The sequence below is a fragment of the Hetaerina americana genome, unplaced genomic scaffold (genome assembly GCF_022747635.1).
Source record: "Hetaerina americana unplaced genomic scaffold, ioHetAmer1.1.p SCAF_10, whole genome shotgun sequence".
NCBI lineage: Eukaryota > Metazoa > Arthropoda > Insecta > Odonata > Calopterygidae > Hetaerina > Hetaerina americana.
Window position 1 is genome coordinate 67,948,787 of NW_027286070.1, and position 18,661 is coordinate 67,967,447.

At 41.5% G+C, this 18,661-nt stretch overlaps 1 protein-coding gene across 1 annotated transcript in view; it reads right to left on the reverse strand.

Annotated features, from left to right (window-relative positions):
• lft (Limb expression 1 family member lowfat) overlaps positions 1–17,124 on the reverse strand; it is a 377,874-nt gene extending 360,750 nt beyond the window's left edge. The window contains exon 1 of the mRNA XM_071598997.1: positions 16,896–17,124. Coding sequence (XP_071455098.1) covers positions 16,896–17,124 — 229 coding nt within the window. The remainder of the gene's footprint in view (positions 1–16,895) is intronic.
• Positions 17,125–18,661: the final 1,537 nt, after the last annotated feature.

An 18,661-nucleotide genomic window follows, 5' to 3' on the forward strand; every position in this document is an offset into this window, starting at 1 on the left:
ATGTTGAAATATGTGCTTCAGGTACATTTATTATGCTACTACGGATTAGAATGCTTTCGCGTTCATTGCTGGGCGTCGGCTACTTGGACCAGAATGTGTACGCTCATTCTGTTTTTGTAATACTCATTCCTAATTCTGTGTTAATTAGGAGGCACGAGGAACAGTACCAATGTACTGGTAATGATATAACTGTAGAGATTATTACGGACGAGAGACTTCCAATTCTCCGTTTTAATAACCCTTAGATACTCTTTTAATCACATTCTATCTATCTGAATATGAAATAAAATGTGTCTATCCTTCAATATCTAACCATTCAATCACAATTGTTCAAAAGATGCCACGAACGTAGTGGGGCAGAAAATGAGCAAATTATGTGAGATTTCAAGTTTGGCAAACACATCTTAGTACGTGACGTCTTTTCTTACCTTCTTGCGAGAAGCCTCGAAAAGTAATAACTTTTAGCTCCAGTTTTTCTTGATAGAAATTTCCAATTACTCTGAAGCAAAATTCCAAACTCTGAGTTCCGGTAGCATTTTCTTATCTGGACTGTTACAATTTGCACTGTTGAGTAGCTCTGCCTTCCCCGAGAGGATGCCATAATCGAATAAATGGCGAAAGGTATTCTTCTCAAGAAGCAGAAGAATATCGCTCTGAGACAAGAAAAAATAATAAAACAAAACTCGCTCATTAGGCTAGGGTTGCCGTGGCCATTTCTTTTCATTTTTCGCCCTTGCTCGCGTAAATATTTATCCGCGTCCGATTTCGCGCATCGGGACGCCGAGTAGCCCCGAAAGACTCGATCATCATGACCACGCAACAAAGTCGGCAAACACAAACGTCGACGTCGAAACGCGGGTTTGAGGGCACGACCTGCGAGGTGGTGGAGACTGAGAGCGAGAACCCGGGGAGAGGACTCTCTCGACGGCACCATGGGGAAGGGGGTTTACGCGGGGAGGAAGGGGGTTGTGGCGGGAGGGAGGAGGATAAGAAGAAGTGGGAGAAGAGGGAAAGGTGGTGCGGGCTTGGGGTAAGGATGGGGGAGAGAAGGAAAGCCTTCCACTTATTAAAGTGGCTTTTTTTACTATGCCATTTAACGCGTATCCCTCGAAGACGTCTTATAACCCTAACGAAAAACGTAAAAACCTCGCTACGGCCGGGCATATCTAAATAAATACCTAAACGGCCGCGGTCACGTGATAGTGCAATGCACGTCTTCATTACGCGTTTGAGCTTGGGGGGAGTCATAATAGTCCCGCCCTCCCTCTATTCCTTTCTCTCCCTTCCCTCCTCCGCAACTCCTGCTCCTCTCCTGCCCCCATGGCAACTGAGGTGGCGAGGCGCTGCACTTTGCGCGGCGGCGGCGGTGGGGCGGGCGGTGGGGCGGGTGGGCCGGAGGGGGGCGACGGCGGGGCGGGGGAAGGGGCGGCGACGACGGGAGGGAGGGGCGGCGGGAAGGAGGGAGATGGCAGGGAGGCGAGAGGTGAGGGACAGGGCTGGAATTTCCCTGAAGACATCATGAAGTGGGTAGGAAAGGCTGGAGGGGGTGAGGGAAATGAGGAGGGAGGTAAGGAGGGAGTGAGTACGCAGAGAGAGAGAGAGAGGGAGAGTGGGCATAAGAAGGGGAGATCAGGAGGTATGGATAGTCAGTCGTCTTTGAGATCAGGGGGTGGAGGGCGAGAGATACAGATGAGGAGAGGGGTGTTCGGGGGTAGGAATGGCCTCTGCGTTTCGATACATCAGAATACTATGTAATATTCGCACCGCGAGCTGGAATCCTCTCCTCGTTATTTCAACATAAACCTTACACGCCACTTTTCAAATCCATCCACGTGCATCAAGAAAGAAAAATAATTTGTTGCTGCAAACATATTCGCGAACAACATTCAAATGAAGGAATGCCTTTTGCTAAATACCGGCAAATTTACAGTTTCGCGAAATCACAATGACTATCTGGCGCTAATAAAGTTCGCCCGCCGGAAATAAGTATGAGTGCACGTCGGAAAACATGCCGACATTTCTGCTTCCATATATTTTTCATCCATTTCATCGATGTCTCATCGGTGTCGATCGAGAACTGTCAATTTCGGAGAAGACGAAAAAATCCATTCTTTTCCCCAAAGAAGTTCTTGTATTTAACCGGCCAATCGAATTTTTCGGATTTACGAAATTTAATCAGCGATCCTGACCACTACATGTAAATCATTGTGTTAAAATAGTTAACCGAGAAATCGAAATATCGCTGCAGGGCTTAATGGAAACGGCCAGCGATATTTCCTGCGAGATTACGTGCAATGACGAAAACCATAAGAAGGAATGACAATTTTTAATTGAACGACGAAGAATAAATAAACAAGGTACCAAGCGAATAAATGAAAACGTATAAAAGAATTTGAAAAATATCGAGATTTTTTACGTAAAACCTTATTCATATCTGAGATAACAAGGGAAAGATGAATGCCAGGAAACTATTTCATTTCGCAAAAGAAAGACATTTTAACTGAGCCAATTGAGAAATTACACTTGACAGGGTATTCTGAAGCGGACCATTCCTCAGAGATTATAATAAAGAGAGCAATCGATCGGCAAGACCACAAAAATCTAATACAAATCCTTAGAATTATTAATGTAATTACCCAGTGGTTCTCAATTTTTTCTGCCAAATCCAAATTTCGAATTACTCGGAAGGTTCATTCGAATTGCGAATAGTAGTCAGTATTTTGGCAACACTTGGAACACATCAAAGCTCATCCATTTGGAGGAGTTGACTAAAATTAACCACATAAATATATTTATTTGATTTTGTGTTCTAATCCCCGCCTAAAACCTTTACATTTCAAATTGTAAAGAACCTCCGCGTAAAACTACAAAGAAATGACTTAATGCGAGGAGAAGAGTGAAGGGTGAAAATCTCTTAAACATTGACTAATAGGCTTATCCCTTGATAAAAGTAATATCGATAAAAACAGTGACAATTCGTAAGTTATGTCAGGAAGAACTATTTAGCTTAAGACCTATTTTATTAATTAATTTAGATTAAGACAAATTTTAATGTGATGATGTGGAATTTATACCGATTTGATTTAATCAGTTACAAGAGAGCAATTAAAGACGCCAAAAATCTGTCTGAACAGCAAAATAGAATCGATCAGCATAATCCGTACTTTTTTTGACGAAAAAACACCTTCGTACATCGCAGTACCGATATTTCTAAGATCGATATCCATTCCAACATCGCCTCGCTTCCTATATAAGGAAGAATTCGAGTGGGTGGATGGAAGACGGAGAGGAGTTACACGGGAAGGTTAAGGAAGGGAAAGGGGGGTGAGAATGGGATAAAGAGAGTTGAAGGAGGGGGGGAGTGAGGGGGAAAGGATGACAGCGAGGCTCAAATGCTTCAAGGGGTTGGTGGTGGGTGTGAGGAAGGGGGAGGGGGAAGAACACATGTTTGCCGAGGTCGTGGAACAAGTTTGTGGATCATGAACTTAAGAAATATTGAGGACAAATAGTTACGCGGAAGAAGTACAAGAAGGTTTCTTTTCCCTCTCCCGTGAAAATGCTCCCGATCGCTGGCCTCTCATCGGCCGCCACCACACCTCTCATTCTTGGGCGATTGAGGCTGCATCTTGGAGCTGATTCCTTGCACACTCTTTTTACCGTCTAATAAATTTGGATCCATTACATATGACAGGAGGAGACGGCCGCGCATCGCAGGCAATGCGAAGACGCGTCCACGGATTAGCGTCGTCCCAGGAAATGCTCCCTTCGAAAGGCAAGAATGTCAAAATAATAATCGTAAGGTATGAAACGTCTTCACTCCCCGTTCGAACACAATCATTTCGACCAGACTCTCAAGCCTGAGAAGAGAGGGGAATAACAAGGTCAGGAAACTAATTATTTACGTAAAACATTACCAAGAGAGTCATCAAAAGATAATTACAATGCATCAGCTCAAGCTTCATGGATAACTAAGTTGAATTGCAAATTACAACTAACACCAATGATAGTAACGTCTTAGGCCATTAAGTAATAACCCATATTTAAATGAAAAGTGATGTCATCGAGCAGTAATAAAAGACGAACACAACACATTTTGTTTAAATTAGCTTCATTCAATTTGTGTAAATAGCCATCATGATCAAGAACGAGATAAGTGTTATCATCTTGTGTCGGCAAAAAGCGAATAACTGTGATGTAAAAAATCAGATAGTTATTTAAGTTAAAAAGAATGCCATGCAATATTTGGCTGGCCCCGGAGGCGGCGGGGTTACGTCCTCGTCTGCGGTTTCCAAGAGTCACGGGTTCGATTCTCGCCTGCGTGGGTTTTCCTACACCTAAGGCTTGGGTATTTGCAATTGTGTCCATTGTTATAATAGTTAATAGTCTGATGTAAAGGCCAAAATGTGCTCTTTTTGGACTAATGCAAAATAAATAATAATAAAAAAGTTGTTTTACCGGCGAGATTCAAAAGGAGATTAAAAATTGTGTAATTCACAAAAAATATCCAAAATTTAACCCTACCTCTTTTATGGTAAGATAATCTTTCTTGGGGAGAAGGCATAAAATAACAACTAACATGACTCGATAATTAGCAGGTAAGGATAATTATAGGAATTTTTAGGAAATTTTCACTCTACAAACTTCTTCATTTAATTTCTTAATTAATTCATACTGCTCGGTAGATTGATATGCAGGACGTAGCGAAGATCATTCAAAAATAAATAATTTTTTGTTTACTTACACTTTTTGGCATAGGTTTAAAGGGCTTATTATATTAATACATAAAAATAAGGTACATAATGATGTTTTTTTTCAGTCAAGTTCCATCGACATTTTATTTGGATTATTTATAATTTATAATGCTTTGCTCTGCTTTGATAAAAGTTTCTCTTCCAAGTCCAGACAAATGCCAACTAAAAAAATACAATTAAATTTAATGGAGATATGGCAGAGTATACTCCTATACTTTTTAGTATGCTCAATAAAATATGCCAGAATGAAAGGATTGCACAGAATTCTGCAAGAAGAGGAAAAAGAAGTAAAATCTTTTAATCTCACGAACATTATGAAGTAACCTAATAGCCGCTTCCTGGCGCTGAAGAGAAATAAGATATTTTGAACATGTTGGTGTGGTTTCCCGATATATTTCAAGTTTCTCTTTTTCAAAAATATATCCAAAAGACAGTAAGTAATCGAAAGCTATCATCAGACTCTTCATGTATTTTGAAAGATATATCAAACGCAATGTTACCGTAAAACATGATTCTCATTTAACGAAAACGAACAAGGATATTAGGAAAAAATATGAGGAAATGATACAAGGATATTAGGAACACAATATAATAAAATATAGCATGATAATATAAATAATAAATATAAATAAAAGTTATTTTAAAATTTACGTTCGCAGAAATTGCTACAGATCCCCAGCGTGTATGATTCACTCGTATTTAGTTTCACAACAAATAATGTTTATAATTACCGGGAAAGCCAACGGGTCAGTCCCTCTCTTAATTTTAAGCGTTTTACCAGAGATTTACTCTTTACCTTGAGAAGATTCTTCCAAATAATTCCGTCAAAATATTAAAATTTAAATTATAAAAATCATTCTCAAGCGAGATTTATATATTACGTAATCTAATTCATGCATTACAACATACTTCGCTGCCTTATAAAAGACTTTGCGCACCAATTTAAATTCATGAAAATATACAAAAATTATAGGCGTGGATCGATTAAGGAGACCAGAAGCCTCGACTCATATGTGTCTTATTTCCCACCACGGACACGCAATGTTAAAGAAAAATTGTTGCTGCATTAAAGTCCGGAGTTGGGAACTAGATACTTCTCCACTCGTCCGGATAGAAGGGCTAGTCAATCTGAATGGGAGAGCGTGTAAAAACGAAAAAGGGAGACCATTTCATAAAAAAAGGTGAGGAGGGGGACATTCCCGTCCCATTCGTGGCAGCCAGGGAGAGATTGAGCGAGAGAGAAAGAGGGAAAGGGGAAAAATGAAGAGGTGGAACACGAGGTCGTTTCAACGGGCGTCACCCTCTGTCGTGCAGCCGCTGACTGCGGTGCCTCCATGTCACTCATCCTCCTACGGGAGCAGCACCCGTCCCCTGGTTTCCCCGCCTCCTGCCCGCCCCACTGGACCAGACCTGGAGCCGTCCCAACCTACCTCACTCCCACGTCCCTGATCCTCCCACCCCCCTCCCGGCCCTTGCAACTCTAATAGCGAAATATCCTCCCAACTGCAATGTGCACGGGAGAGGGAAATGGCCGAGGCAGGCTATCAGAGGACGTGCGTGCGTTGAGTTGCGAGAGATGTTTGGTATTGGAGGGGGGGCGGGGTGGGGGGGCTATAGAGAGCGTGTTGAGTAAGGGCCTTCGGTGGGGGGGATTTGAATATAAGTCGAGTCTCTTCTCACGGGAATTACTCCAAACCTTCCGCGGTGGATGTCATCCTCGCTTTTACCACGTCCCGTCGGATAGATAGTCGCCCCTCCCCGCCCCACCAACCTCCACCTGCCCATTCCCATTAGGCCTCGCCCCCCCCCTACACCCCACACCCACTCGCCCACCTCGATTAACTTCACTTATATCTTCTTTTATGCGCCCACCCCTCACCCCCCCTTTCCACACACACCCCATGTCACCCCCCCCCCCTCCTGCTTACGCACTCTCGTTTCTTCTGCCCCTCTCCACAACCCTAAGTTTCTCGCATCCGGAGAAAACCTGAGGGTTTTAAAAGGGGCGATCTCTCAGGCGGTGCCGGGGCATTCATTGTTTGGCAGAGAAATTTCTCCTTCGCGGGAGCGCGGAAAATTTCATGATTCTATATTCAGCGCGGGATGCATGAGTAAGTAATGCTGACCATTCAAATGCTGAGCGGATGAAGACATTACGCATTCCTTCTGAGGAACGGATGACGATTTTTCGCCTCAATCTATGGCCGCCATTACCATAAATTAGATATTGGTCATGTAAGACTTTCAAATACAAAAGACATAAAAGGAAAAGGAGTACAGTAAAATGATGTTTATGAATAAAATAGGGACTGGTTAAAGCAGGCCTCTAAAAAAAAGATTTGAAGTATTTCTTTCATTTCAATCTGAAGCGGTTGGAAAGAGAAATATCATGATTTTTAATGATGAAATGAACGTTGCTTTCTTAAAATCATTTCGTATATTTTGACGATCAGCAATCAAATAGGATCGAAAATATGAATTAATTACTGCCTCGTTAACCAAGAAAACACCTTAAATGCTTCCATAAAAATCTATTGGAATGGATCTTTCTTGATTCATTACGTGAATACACGTCTTCGGTAAAAATTCAACGCATTACTGTGTATTGCTTCAATGTTTGAAGGAAGTAAATGATATATTCGTCGTAATTTCTTTCATCAAAATTTTTTTTCCGTCACATATTTCTAAAGTTAAGGGATATGAGAAAGTTCTCCCTTTTTGGCAGGGGAGAAAATTAATTTTTCTTTTCAATTGCAGCAATATTGTTAAGGCATGCGGAAGAGACGTCCCTGCCTAATGTAGATTTCACTCCCAGCCCGGTTGTGACTAGCACACTCGTCGTGAACACATTTACATGGGCCAAACACTTCCTTCGATAGAATACTTCCACGCACGAACCTACCTCCCTTACCGCCTGATGTGGAGTTCACCTCCTGTACCATTACAACAGTTATTATGCACGGCATAGAAAAATAAATGCAAGTAGTAAAGTACCCTTGAATTTCATTGCGAATTTTGACATTTTCCTTAATCTAATATGCCTTGATCCTGATGCCCCCCTTACATTAACTCCGAAATTAAATCATTGAAAGACGACCATCGTTCTAACAACATCTCATTGCATTCATCAATGAGTGTAAATGTTATTCCACAAATGAATGTTTCTTTAATGTTAATCAATTGTGGACGATATGTTTTCATTAGTTTTGTGAGCATATCAGTCCGTTATTATAGCATTATCAGTCAATAACGGCACAGTCCGGATGAAACCACATGGACAACCTTTGAAAGGCTTTTTCCCTTTAAACATTATCACCCACGAATATCGAGAGAGTTCACACGTGAGAAGTGAATATATCTATAGGAAAATTAATACATATACTGCAGAGAAAAAAGAAACAGATTTTAAGGAAATAAAGAAAGAAATTCAATGAGAGGGAAGAAATTTGGTTTAATTCACGATGCTTTTTATCTTTATGATGGTAATATATTTAATGTGGCCATTCCAATGCTTAATGTCAATAGGAGTTTTTAATTCAGGGAATAAAAATTAGGATCATATCCCGTTCCGAATAACATAAAAGTTATTTCAATTCCCTGAAACACACCTTTCGATAGTAAAACTTCAAAAATTAAATATATCATATTCCTCAGCCGTGGAAAATAATCAAGGGCTCTGAAAAATATTAAGATTTAGTGAAACAGCTTTAAGATAATATTACTCTCGTTGGACTAAATATTTGGCAATAAACTTCATATATGTTCATAATATTTTGTCTATATTAAAAAATCATTAAGGTTGTAGCAGCATAATATTTAATTGTTTTAAGACAATGTATCACTACCCCATTCAAATGGTAATTTCACTTCAGTTTTTAAGCGGCAAATAAAAACGAAATATAAACGCATCCGTTTTTATGGGCAACCAAAACATATTTTTACAATAAGACATTTTAGAAGAGATTTTAAACTGGCAAAATTGATCGATGGTTATTGCTTGTAAAGTGTCCATCGGTCAATTTAATGGTACATTTTATACTGATTATCTTTCAATGGAATAAGAAAACTCCCATACAACAGAATATGCATGCATTATTACTGTCAATTTAAAGCGATAATCCATTTAGTCAGTCAGAAAACTATTATATATTCATCTGTTAATATAATACTTGCTGAAATAGAAATTCTGAGCTTTCATCGGCCATACCCCCTTGCTTTAAAACAGCAAAACCACCTCCCTCAAATAACTCCGCCAGTAAAATTCAATTCTGTGAACAGAGCTTGGAATTTCTTGAAAATAGTCCTAAGATTGCAGCGGAAAGGAAGAACTATACATATTAATGCTATCTCCAATGGTAAATTGAATTTTCAATTATAATTTAAATATCGCGAGACTATCATATCAATTCTCACATGAAATATGCCAAGCTTCACGGCAAAGATGGAAGATCTTGAAGAGGAGTTCTTCCTTCAAATTTGTGTAATTTGACGGCTTTCATTTCATTTCCTAAGTAAATATTGTATTCTCTGGGGGTTCTTCCTTTGCCGTAAGCTAATTTTTTAATTTGCCTTGTAGGTGAAAAAAACATCAAATTATCTAAAAGCCAAAATACCCTTTCCTATGAAGCTTCAATGAATTTCCCAAATAAATACCAATGTCTATTAAACATTTGCCACCAATTCCTTCTTTCAACACGACTCATTCCTCCTTTCAAAAACTATTTCCGTAGTAAAATAATTTAACCACGAAAATGAGTTTTAGAACAAGTGATTAGTACACTATTTGATTTTTGAATATTGTTTATTTGTATAGTCAATGATAGCTTACTATTTTTTTAAAGCTTGATTGCTTATAATGAACGAAATCCTCCGCTGGAGTTAATGTGAATTTTATAAATTCCAATAGAATGTGGCAAAACACGAAGTTCGCCAATTTCATTTGATTATTCTGTAAATGAAAAAATAATAAAAACTACAAGTCAGCGCAATAACGAGTCTTTTAAGGCTGCTTTTCTATTCTAAGATTTTACCTGCTACGGAATAACATGAATTTAGCGAGTAATATATAACCGTATTCTGCATCTGTAATGTCACATATACGAACCATAAGCAAATGTCTCCATTTGTAAAGGTCAAAATGGATTCTGTGGATTACGGAGTCTAAAATATGCTAACAATAAAGCATCCGCTCATTCGCTCACTTGCAATTTCCTCTCAAATCCAACCGCTCAACTGTGAAGGCAATACCAGGTAGTGCAGCTTAGAGATATATATTTTTTTATAAAAATCAAGCCTCTGTTACGAGGTACCTGGTTGCGAAACCATGGGATAATGCAGCCACGTCTTCCGTCTATTCGTGCACGCTATATCTCTCCTCATTCGCTGAGAAGTGCTTTTCGCATTTCGCGAAATGGACTCGAGCTTGAGACGGAACGTACGCGGACGTGTGTCTCAATAACGTTCGCAAGTTATTCTGCGTCCGTCTCCCAAGTGATGTCGAGCCATTTAATATATTTGAAGCAAAGACGAGAAAAACCCTTTTCATTTTACGTCTCCTTGCAGTTCGTAAAAACTCGAGACCTCTCCCCCTGATTTCCGTCCTCACTCCTGAATCCCCAGGACGAGCATTGAAATCTCTATTTAAGTTCCTTAATTTGAGAAACGTGAAAGATTCGTCGCTGATATAATTTATATGCAATCATAAAAACGAATTTCGCACAAAATGTCTACCCGTCTAAAAGCGTAGAGCTGATTCAAGAAATTTAACCTTAATAAAAGAACAACAAAATGTATTTTAAATCTCAAAAAGGCTTTATATTGACTCAGGACATTTCATTTCCTTAGTAAATAAATTTAAAATCAGTGATACAGTTTATTTTAAAAAATCAAAATACTGAACAATTTTGGGCATAGTTCAATTTGGGCTGCCGATAATTTTCGCATTTTTTTATATATTTGTTATCTTTTACAAGTATAATAAATATTTAAAATGTAGCAAACTTTGAATTATAAGCTAGAGTGATTACCTCAGCCGCTGAGATATTTTTGACATGATAAATACGAAAAATTTGCTAATACCAGTAAGGATACGGGGAAAAGGAAATCTGTAAGTTTTTTTTCCCCAGATTAAAGGGAGAATACGCTAAAACGTAATATTCGCTTTTGAGAGACTAAGTTCCTCATTTGGACTCACTCAGTTAAAAGGAATTTGATAGACTATACTCAACCTTTCATAAAGATTCTTCGAAAATATACGGTTAGATTTATTCATGACAGCTATATACACAGCTCCTTACATATGCCCAAGGCAGCAAAAAATAATATATATATATATATATATATATATATATATATATATATATATACACATATATATACATATATATATATATATATATATATATTGCACTAGTTTAGGGCTTAATTTTGAATTATTAACTACGTGTGTATTAACATTGTAACCACAATCGTCTTTAGTTTATTTCCCATAATCTAATAGAAGTTAACGTAGTAGCGTAAAAGAACCGCCAAATTTGCCACTTTGTGTATTCATACTTCCATAATTTATCCATTGTTCTGCGGCACCTAGACGCATTGGCTAAAAAAGCGAAGCAATTTTAGATATTTCGGCCCGACGCAGAAATTAGGGATTATTATTTATATTCAAATAATTTCTAATTCTAAAATGAATTATTAGCTGAATTCACATGTTTTTCACTGAAATGGTGGATAATGCTGGACTATCAAGGAGTCCATTTATTTGCCTTAGTTCTTTAAGCACAATTTTGTACACAAAACCAACAGCTCTGATCAGAAAATTGGAGATGAACATGGGAGTATGGCCTGAAGACGAAATTTCAGTGATTCATTCTTTGCTCATGAGTGCTAATATATAAGTGTTATTCCGGCGTGACTTTATTTTAAAGCCGATGGATATTAACGAGACAGAAAAGATTCGTGGAACAAAGAATTCTTAATTGATGAGAAACGGGAGATAGTGAAAATGGATAACATTGAGATAAAATATTATAATTTTTACATGAACTGCAACAAATATAAACGGCTAGATGGTTCAAAACCGTATAAACAATAGGATAATAGGCTACGCAAAGAGGTCCTTCGAGCAGGCGAAGACAAACTCGAAGAGGTGATACATGAAAAGTGAGATATTTTTAGACTTTAACCTGGCAGTATCCTTCCGATCAAATCATTTGATTAGGCTTATGAAGATAATAATTTTCTCGCTAACAACCATTTATATCACTGCATTCAGAAAATGAACCATTCATTGTTTAACATTATTTAACTAAAGCCCAAAAAATGAGGCTTTTTTATTTAGCCTCCTGGCTTACGAGTACTTTAAATTGATGCAAGTCGTAATGCATGAATATTTTCACGAAATATGAAGCTGTTTAATTTTTTATCGTTAACTACTACTTTATAAAAGAGGTATCCATTCAATATCTAACTATAGTTTGACGATATCAAAACTGATTTTAAGTTCACCATAACCAATTCAAAAGAGTTTGGGAAGAAAGTAATCTGTCAACATTGATGACACTGACGACTCAAAAGTTACCGAATACGGGCCAGACTCAAGAAATCGATTTTCTTTCCGGCGTTGATGTCTCCAGATTCCAGGAGAGTTGAATGCTCGAGGCATTGTCCGGAGCATTGGTTCCGGAAAGATCAATAGAAGAGCAAGGGTAGAGAAGAAGAATAAGACGTCAGCTGCTCAAGCACAGAGGAAAAAAACACCTTAGCTGGGAAGAAACGACCCCTAGAACATCGCGATCCTAATTTCGAGACAAGACATTGCGACAAAACTATACTCACATCCTTATTACGCTGTAAAAAAACCCGTTGGATCCTATCTCTCACTCCCTTCTCACCACACACGCATTCGCCCCCTTTCAAGAGCAAGCGGGTCCTCAGCGCACACTCGCCTCACCTCCCGGCCCGCCCAGCCTAACCTCCACCGCCCCGCACGGCCCCCACACAGCCCACGCCCTCCCCACAACCTCCCATCCACCCACGCCTCTCTCTCTCTCTCCCCGCCCCTCCGCTGCTAAGAATGTACCGAGAGCCAGCCACCACCACTATCATCTCACCTCACTCTTCCTCCTTAGCCTGCCTTCCCCTCCCCCCCTCCACTTCATCCCTTCAACCCTCTGACTCACCGACAGAAACCTAATGCAGATGCGTGTGGAGTGACTCCCCATTCCCTCCCTCCACCTCTCCGCCCGGAACATTTCGATAGTGGCGATTTCTCTTTCAACCGTTGCCATGACAACAAAATTGGTAACATCGGTCACAATCCCCGGGTTGGCATCGCCCTATCAATTAGAGTTATTTTTCGTCCGATGACAAGTAGCTGACAATTACCGATCAGACCACCTGAAAGCGCTAAAGAATCAGCCCCAAAGTTTATCCTGGTCAGCGTTATAGAGTAGGGTATTTGATCTCCACTGAAGGATACTTTCCCAGCATATAGTATCCTATAGAGGAGACGTCCCGAGTACAAAGGCACTTTTCTACTTATGCGTAGAGCAACTAAGGCCATAAAAATAGCCATAAAAAGCAAAGATACCTTCAATATTTAAGTTAGTTATTTCCGGAAAGCATCTTTAGGTCCTATTGGACAGATAATTAAAGATAAAGGCATAAGAGTATAACGATGAGAAGACTGATTTATGTGATATGGAAATATTTAGCAATGCATAAAATTCTCAAGAAGAAATTTAAGACCGGATTTCACACGCTAGGTGTTACGTAGAAAAAATATACCTACTACATGCCCAGTAAACATAATTTTATAAAATTGCCACTGTTTGTTTCTACTAATATCTAATTCTTCGATCGCTCATCATGAATCTAAAGAATGATTCGCGAATGCTTTGCCTCTTCAATTTAAATATCAACATAACGGTAAGCTATGATTCCTTTATTCGTTTGAACATTTTGTTATTCGTAGAAAATATGATAATTTGACCTCTTAGATCGATTTCCTCGCAACCACAGTGTATGACTCGTTCTTATCAAATCATCAAGCCACGACAAACTAGCATTAAAATCTTGAGAATCGTGCGTTCTTATGTTAGGACATGCAACAAGGATACTTTTGTGTAAAATATAGAAATATTCCTATGTATAGTATATATACACACACACACGCAAACACACGTACACATATAAATTGACTCATAATTCAGGTTCAAGTTTTAACACAAAATATTTCAAACAGAAACAACTCTTTTTGTGTGAAAATAAATATTACTGCAGAATATTAATTTGATCTAATGTTAATTGATTAATAAAAAGATAAAAGAACAAATTTGTGGATGTGTAATCAACCAGCTAACTGTTTTACATTCAACGGAATGGATATCTCATGCTAATAAAGTAGAGATAGAAAACGAGGCTGACGAGAAACTTACTATATAGTATAAAACACTTTTAGCCTCAGAACACGTAGCAACCTTTAAGGTTGAAGTGAACAACGAAGTTTTATCCACTGGAGTCGAAACCAAATTGAGCCGCACCCTCCTGATTAACGTTAGACAATTTAACACGTATATGCCCTCTAATGCTCGACTTCATTCGCCAGCATCTCTCTAATTGGTGGGCGGCCGATGTATGAAAATATACGCCGACTAGGGTAACTGCGCTATCAGTAATTACCCTGACCAGTCTCGTAGCGAGCTGATTGGTTGCAATTAAAAGTGGAATGGACATCCTTCTACTAGACAGTACTCTCTGACTTAGGCTCATATCGTCATGCAAGATCATTTCCTCATCTCGGTTTTCCCGATGTCCCATCACCGGTGGCTTTAAAATGTGTGCTATTGCCAGTCGAAAGAGGGATAATGGATTCGCAGAACGCAGTTTGGCAAATAGCCCCCGGATTCTTGTTGTCTCTATCTAGCAAGAAGATCCGCAATTAAGAGATACGCGGAGAGGAACAGGTTGAAAACGTAAAAGGCGTACGGATGATCGAACGGAAGGGATCACCTCCGCGATCAATTGCCGGCTATGCGATAAGATTGTACAATTTACGCTCGCACCTATAAAATTTTCTTCCACGTGTTGGGTAATATTTTTTTTATTTTCACACCATTACACCCGTTTGCTTCTGCAGCTTTCTTTATTTATTTTGAAGCTGACGTTCTCAGTAAAAGGTACCGGAAGGTAAAAATAGGTAAGTTGTCAACCCGTAGTTCTTTATGAAGGGTGTATCACAAATTTAATTTCAGAAATCACCTTATTGGACTGGAGAGAACAAACTATTCAGAAACTGCCCAGCGGAGGGATGGTGTTCACGAGAGAAGTATTCGAGTATTTTCAGAAAAAAACTTACTTTTTGCTATCAGAAGGACATATTTTTAAATATTACAAACTTTTTTTAGTTATCAACTTCAATATGCAGAATACACGTTAACTCTTACCTTGACTTGAAGGCAGAAGCCTTTCATTTGAATGCCACAGATCATTTAAGAATATCGCATTTGCCGCTGCTATTTATTGCTTTCAGTCAATGAACTAGTCTATTTTTAACAGGCATACTTTGCAAAACTTAATAAAAAATTAAAAAAAAATATATATCACGGCAATAGTAAATGGCTGCAATGTTCCCTAAAATATTTTTTTGTTGAAAATAACGGCCGCTTTCATAATTAACCAATGAATGGTGGAAATAGTGATGACAAAATATTCCATTAAGCATATTTAGACGATAGCTATTTGTAAAAAAAATAACATTTAAAGGTATTGAATATTTTTTCTTTACGCTTTTATTTGTACGTCCGAACAACTTGGATAAACAATGATGAAGGATCACAGGAGTTCAGTCAAAGATTTACGCTGGGTACAATGATCAAACAGTTCAATGACCGAAAACATGTCAGCTGCTGAATGTCCTGACGAGCACTCAGAGCTGTGGCAATTAATCCCACCTTTTGACAACAGTATGCATCTCGTCATACAGGAGCCAACAAAACAACGCTAAAAGTCCACATTCGTTAAGCGAGAGATGAATAATTTCCTGCTGTCACGTCATCGCCAATGATATACAACGATCGGTTCAGCAACCGAGAAGCCTCGAAGGTTATTTCGAGGCGGAGTCCAAGAAAAATCTTTGGTAAAATTCCAAAAGAAGACAGTGACTTTCTAATCTTTATCTGAGTCAACAATTTTTCCAGAAAATAATGTTTCAATCTTATAACATTCATTTACCCAACCTAAAAAATTATTTCTGCAGCAACGTGCCTCAAAAACCGTTGAAAAGCTGAAGTCACATGAATAAGCTAGAAACTACATGAAATAATAATGAAAGGACAATGGCAAATGTGATATTACAAATTTAAATTATGAATTAGCATTCTGGAACACAAGTGAGTTTTCTAAGGGATGTAACTAAAAATGCGTAATTCACGTCAGATACGTTGTTATATCATGTGAAACAAACCTAAACATGAGCTCCTTAAAAGACAGGAATGACAATTAAATCCTAAAATAAGTTGTAACGATAACATCCAAAATTGCACATCATTATGCCTATGTATTTTATGCAAAATCGGCAAGCCAAGGCAAAGCATTATATCTGCATATTAACTGACACTGGGATCAGTAATACACTGTATTACATAATATTGTCAGGGCAGTACACCATTTCCATTCCCACAAGGACATGCCATCCACATAAGGCGGCACAAATTAAAAATCACAATACGTCCCGTCACAGGGCTCGGGTAGCATCACTTCTCATAGAAGATAACAAGTCACATGGTGACAGATCAAGAGGAGGTCACCCGGATTCCCCACCATATACGAGCATCGTGCTTTAATTCTTATATAAATTCACGATCGGCGCCGGCTTACCGCATGAGAGAAGAATTTATGGACCCCGCGTGCCATCCGAGGTGAATAGAGGCATTGACCGGTGCACCGAGGTCGATTCCCAGCGAAGTCACTCGCCCACGCACTGTCCTCAAAAGAAGCATCGGTGGGGGGCCGAGAGGGGAGGGGTCGAGGGCAGCAGGAGGAGAGGGGGAAGTGGGGTCTGGATGGATGGGCGGTCGGCGGTTGGATTGGCCGGTCGTCATTTCTCAGCGAGGGGGACGGGAATCGATGCGTTTCGTCACTCACCTCTTCCGTATCCCTGCGTGTGTTTCGCGAAGCTGTTGACCACAGCATCCACTGCCTCCTTGAGGACCTGCTTGGCCCTCGCGTCCGGCACCACCGCCGCAGCCGCAGCAGCGGCCGCCGCGCCTCCCACGCCCCCGACTCCGCCGCCGCTGCCACCGCCCCCGCCGCCGCTCTTCCCTCCGGCCTTGCCCCCTCCTCCGCCGGGACCGGGGGTCGCCTTTGCGTGCATAGCGGTGACGCCCTCCCGCCCCGCGCGCTGGCCCCGCGGGTGCTGAGGCGAAGGGTACGGTCGCACTGAGTGGTGCTGCTGGTGCCGGTGTATTAAGCCCGCCCTACCAATGGCTCCGCAACCGATTCCAGTGTCACCGAGGGTCTCGCACGCAGACATAGACACGTTATGCCCTCCGCTGCGCGTGGCCCCCGAGAGAGCCCCGAGGGTTATTTATCTCTCCGGGGAAAAACAACAAAGAAAACGTACTGCAACCCCCCAAACTCCACTGGTTGACACGCGAAATTTCGACAAAAAATATATTAAACTAAGATCCGAAACTGTTTGAAAAAGAAATCAATAATTTTGGTGAAGGGGGGAGGCTTTTTGAGTTGGGAACAAGGAGGATGAAAAGGAAACCGAAGTACAATCTCCCAAGTCACTCCTCTCCCGGGGACGATGGGAGGGGTAGCGGGGGGCGGGGGCGGGGGGATGGATGGCGGAAAAAATGGGCTTTCGCTTCCCTCCTCGTGCACGCCGGTTCCACAGCGCAAGCTCCAAGCGGCCGCTTCAACAACTCACTCACTCTCCGCTCCCCCGGCCACCTCTCTCTTCGACTCCCCGCAAACGGATCACACAGCCGCCGTCAACCAAGACACGGCCGCTGCCCTCATCGCAAACACACTCCTTATTCCCCCCGACGGCACCAAGAGCCAACTGCCTCCTCCCAGAACGACGCCCCCGCCACAACTGCCCTCTCTCTCCACACTCGCCCTCCCTCCCTCTCTTTCCCCTCCTTCCTTCCTCCCTCTATCTCTCTCCCTCCCTCTCTCTCTCTCTCTCTCCCTCTCCCTCTCTTCCACTATCCCTTCTCTCACAACCCGTCTGTCCGTCTCAGCGGCCCGCGGTCGGCCGCAACAATGTGGCGTAGCTTCCGTGCATTCTTCGTACACTGCGAGCACAAACCCCCCCTCCCGCCCCCTCCATCTCCTTACTCCCCTCCCCGCCGCTCCCGCCCCTCCTCACTCGGAGAGCAGCGGGTTGCTGTTTCGACACCCCCTCCTCCGCCTCCCCCTCCCCGCCCCGCCTCCTCCAACTCTCAACCCCCCCCCTCTCTCTCTCTCTCCCCCTCCCCGCCCCTCCTTTCACCCTCCCCTCTCCGCCGATTACTCCCCTACCGATTCCTCCCCTCCTCCCCCTTCCGCCGCTCCCTCCTCCACTCCTCCCACCCTCGTCCTCTTCGTCTCGAGCACAGGGGGCGGGGAGGGGGGGGTGAGTGTGAGAGGGGAGGGGAGAGGAGGAGGAGAGGGGAAGAGAGCTGCAGGGGTAGTCAGCAGTGGTTGCCGGCCAGTGGGTGGATATCGTGCTTTAGTTCCCTCGTCCTGTCTTCGTCCTTGTAATCTGCGCTGTGCGCACGCCAGCCCACGTGTGTGAGCGTGCGTGTGTGGTTGCGAGTGCGTGTAGAGGGTTGGAAAATGGTGGGGGGGGGGGTGCACGAAGGCATGGGAGGGGACAGGCGACAGAGATTCGGAGTGAGCAGGGATGCGTGGAGAAGAAT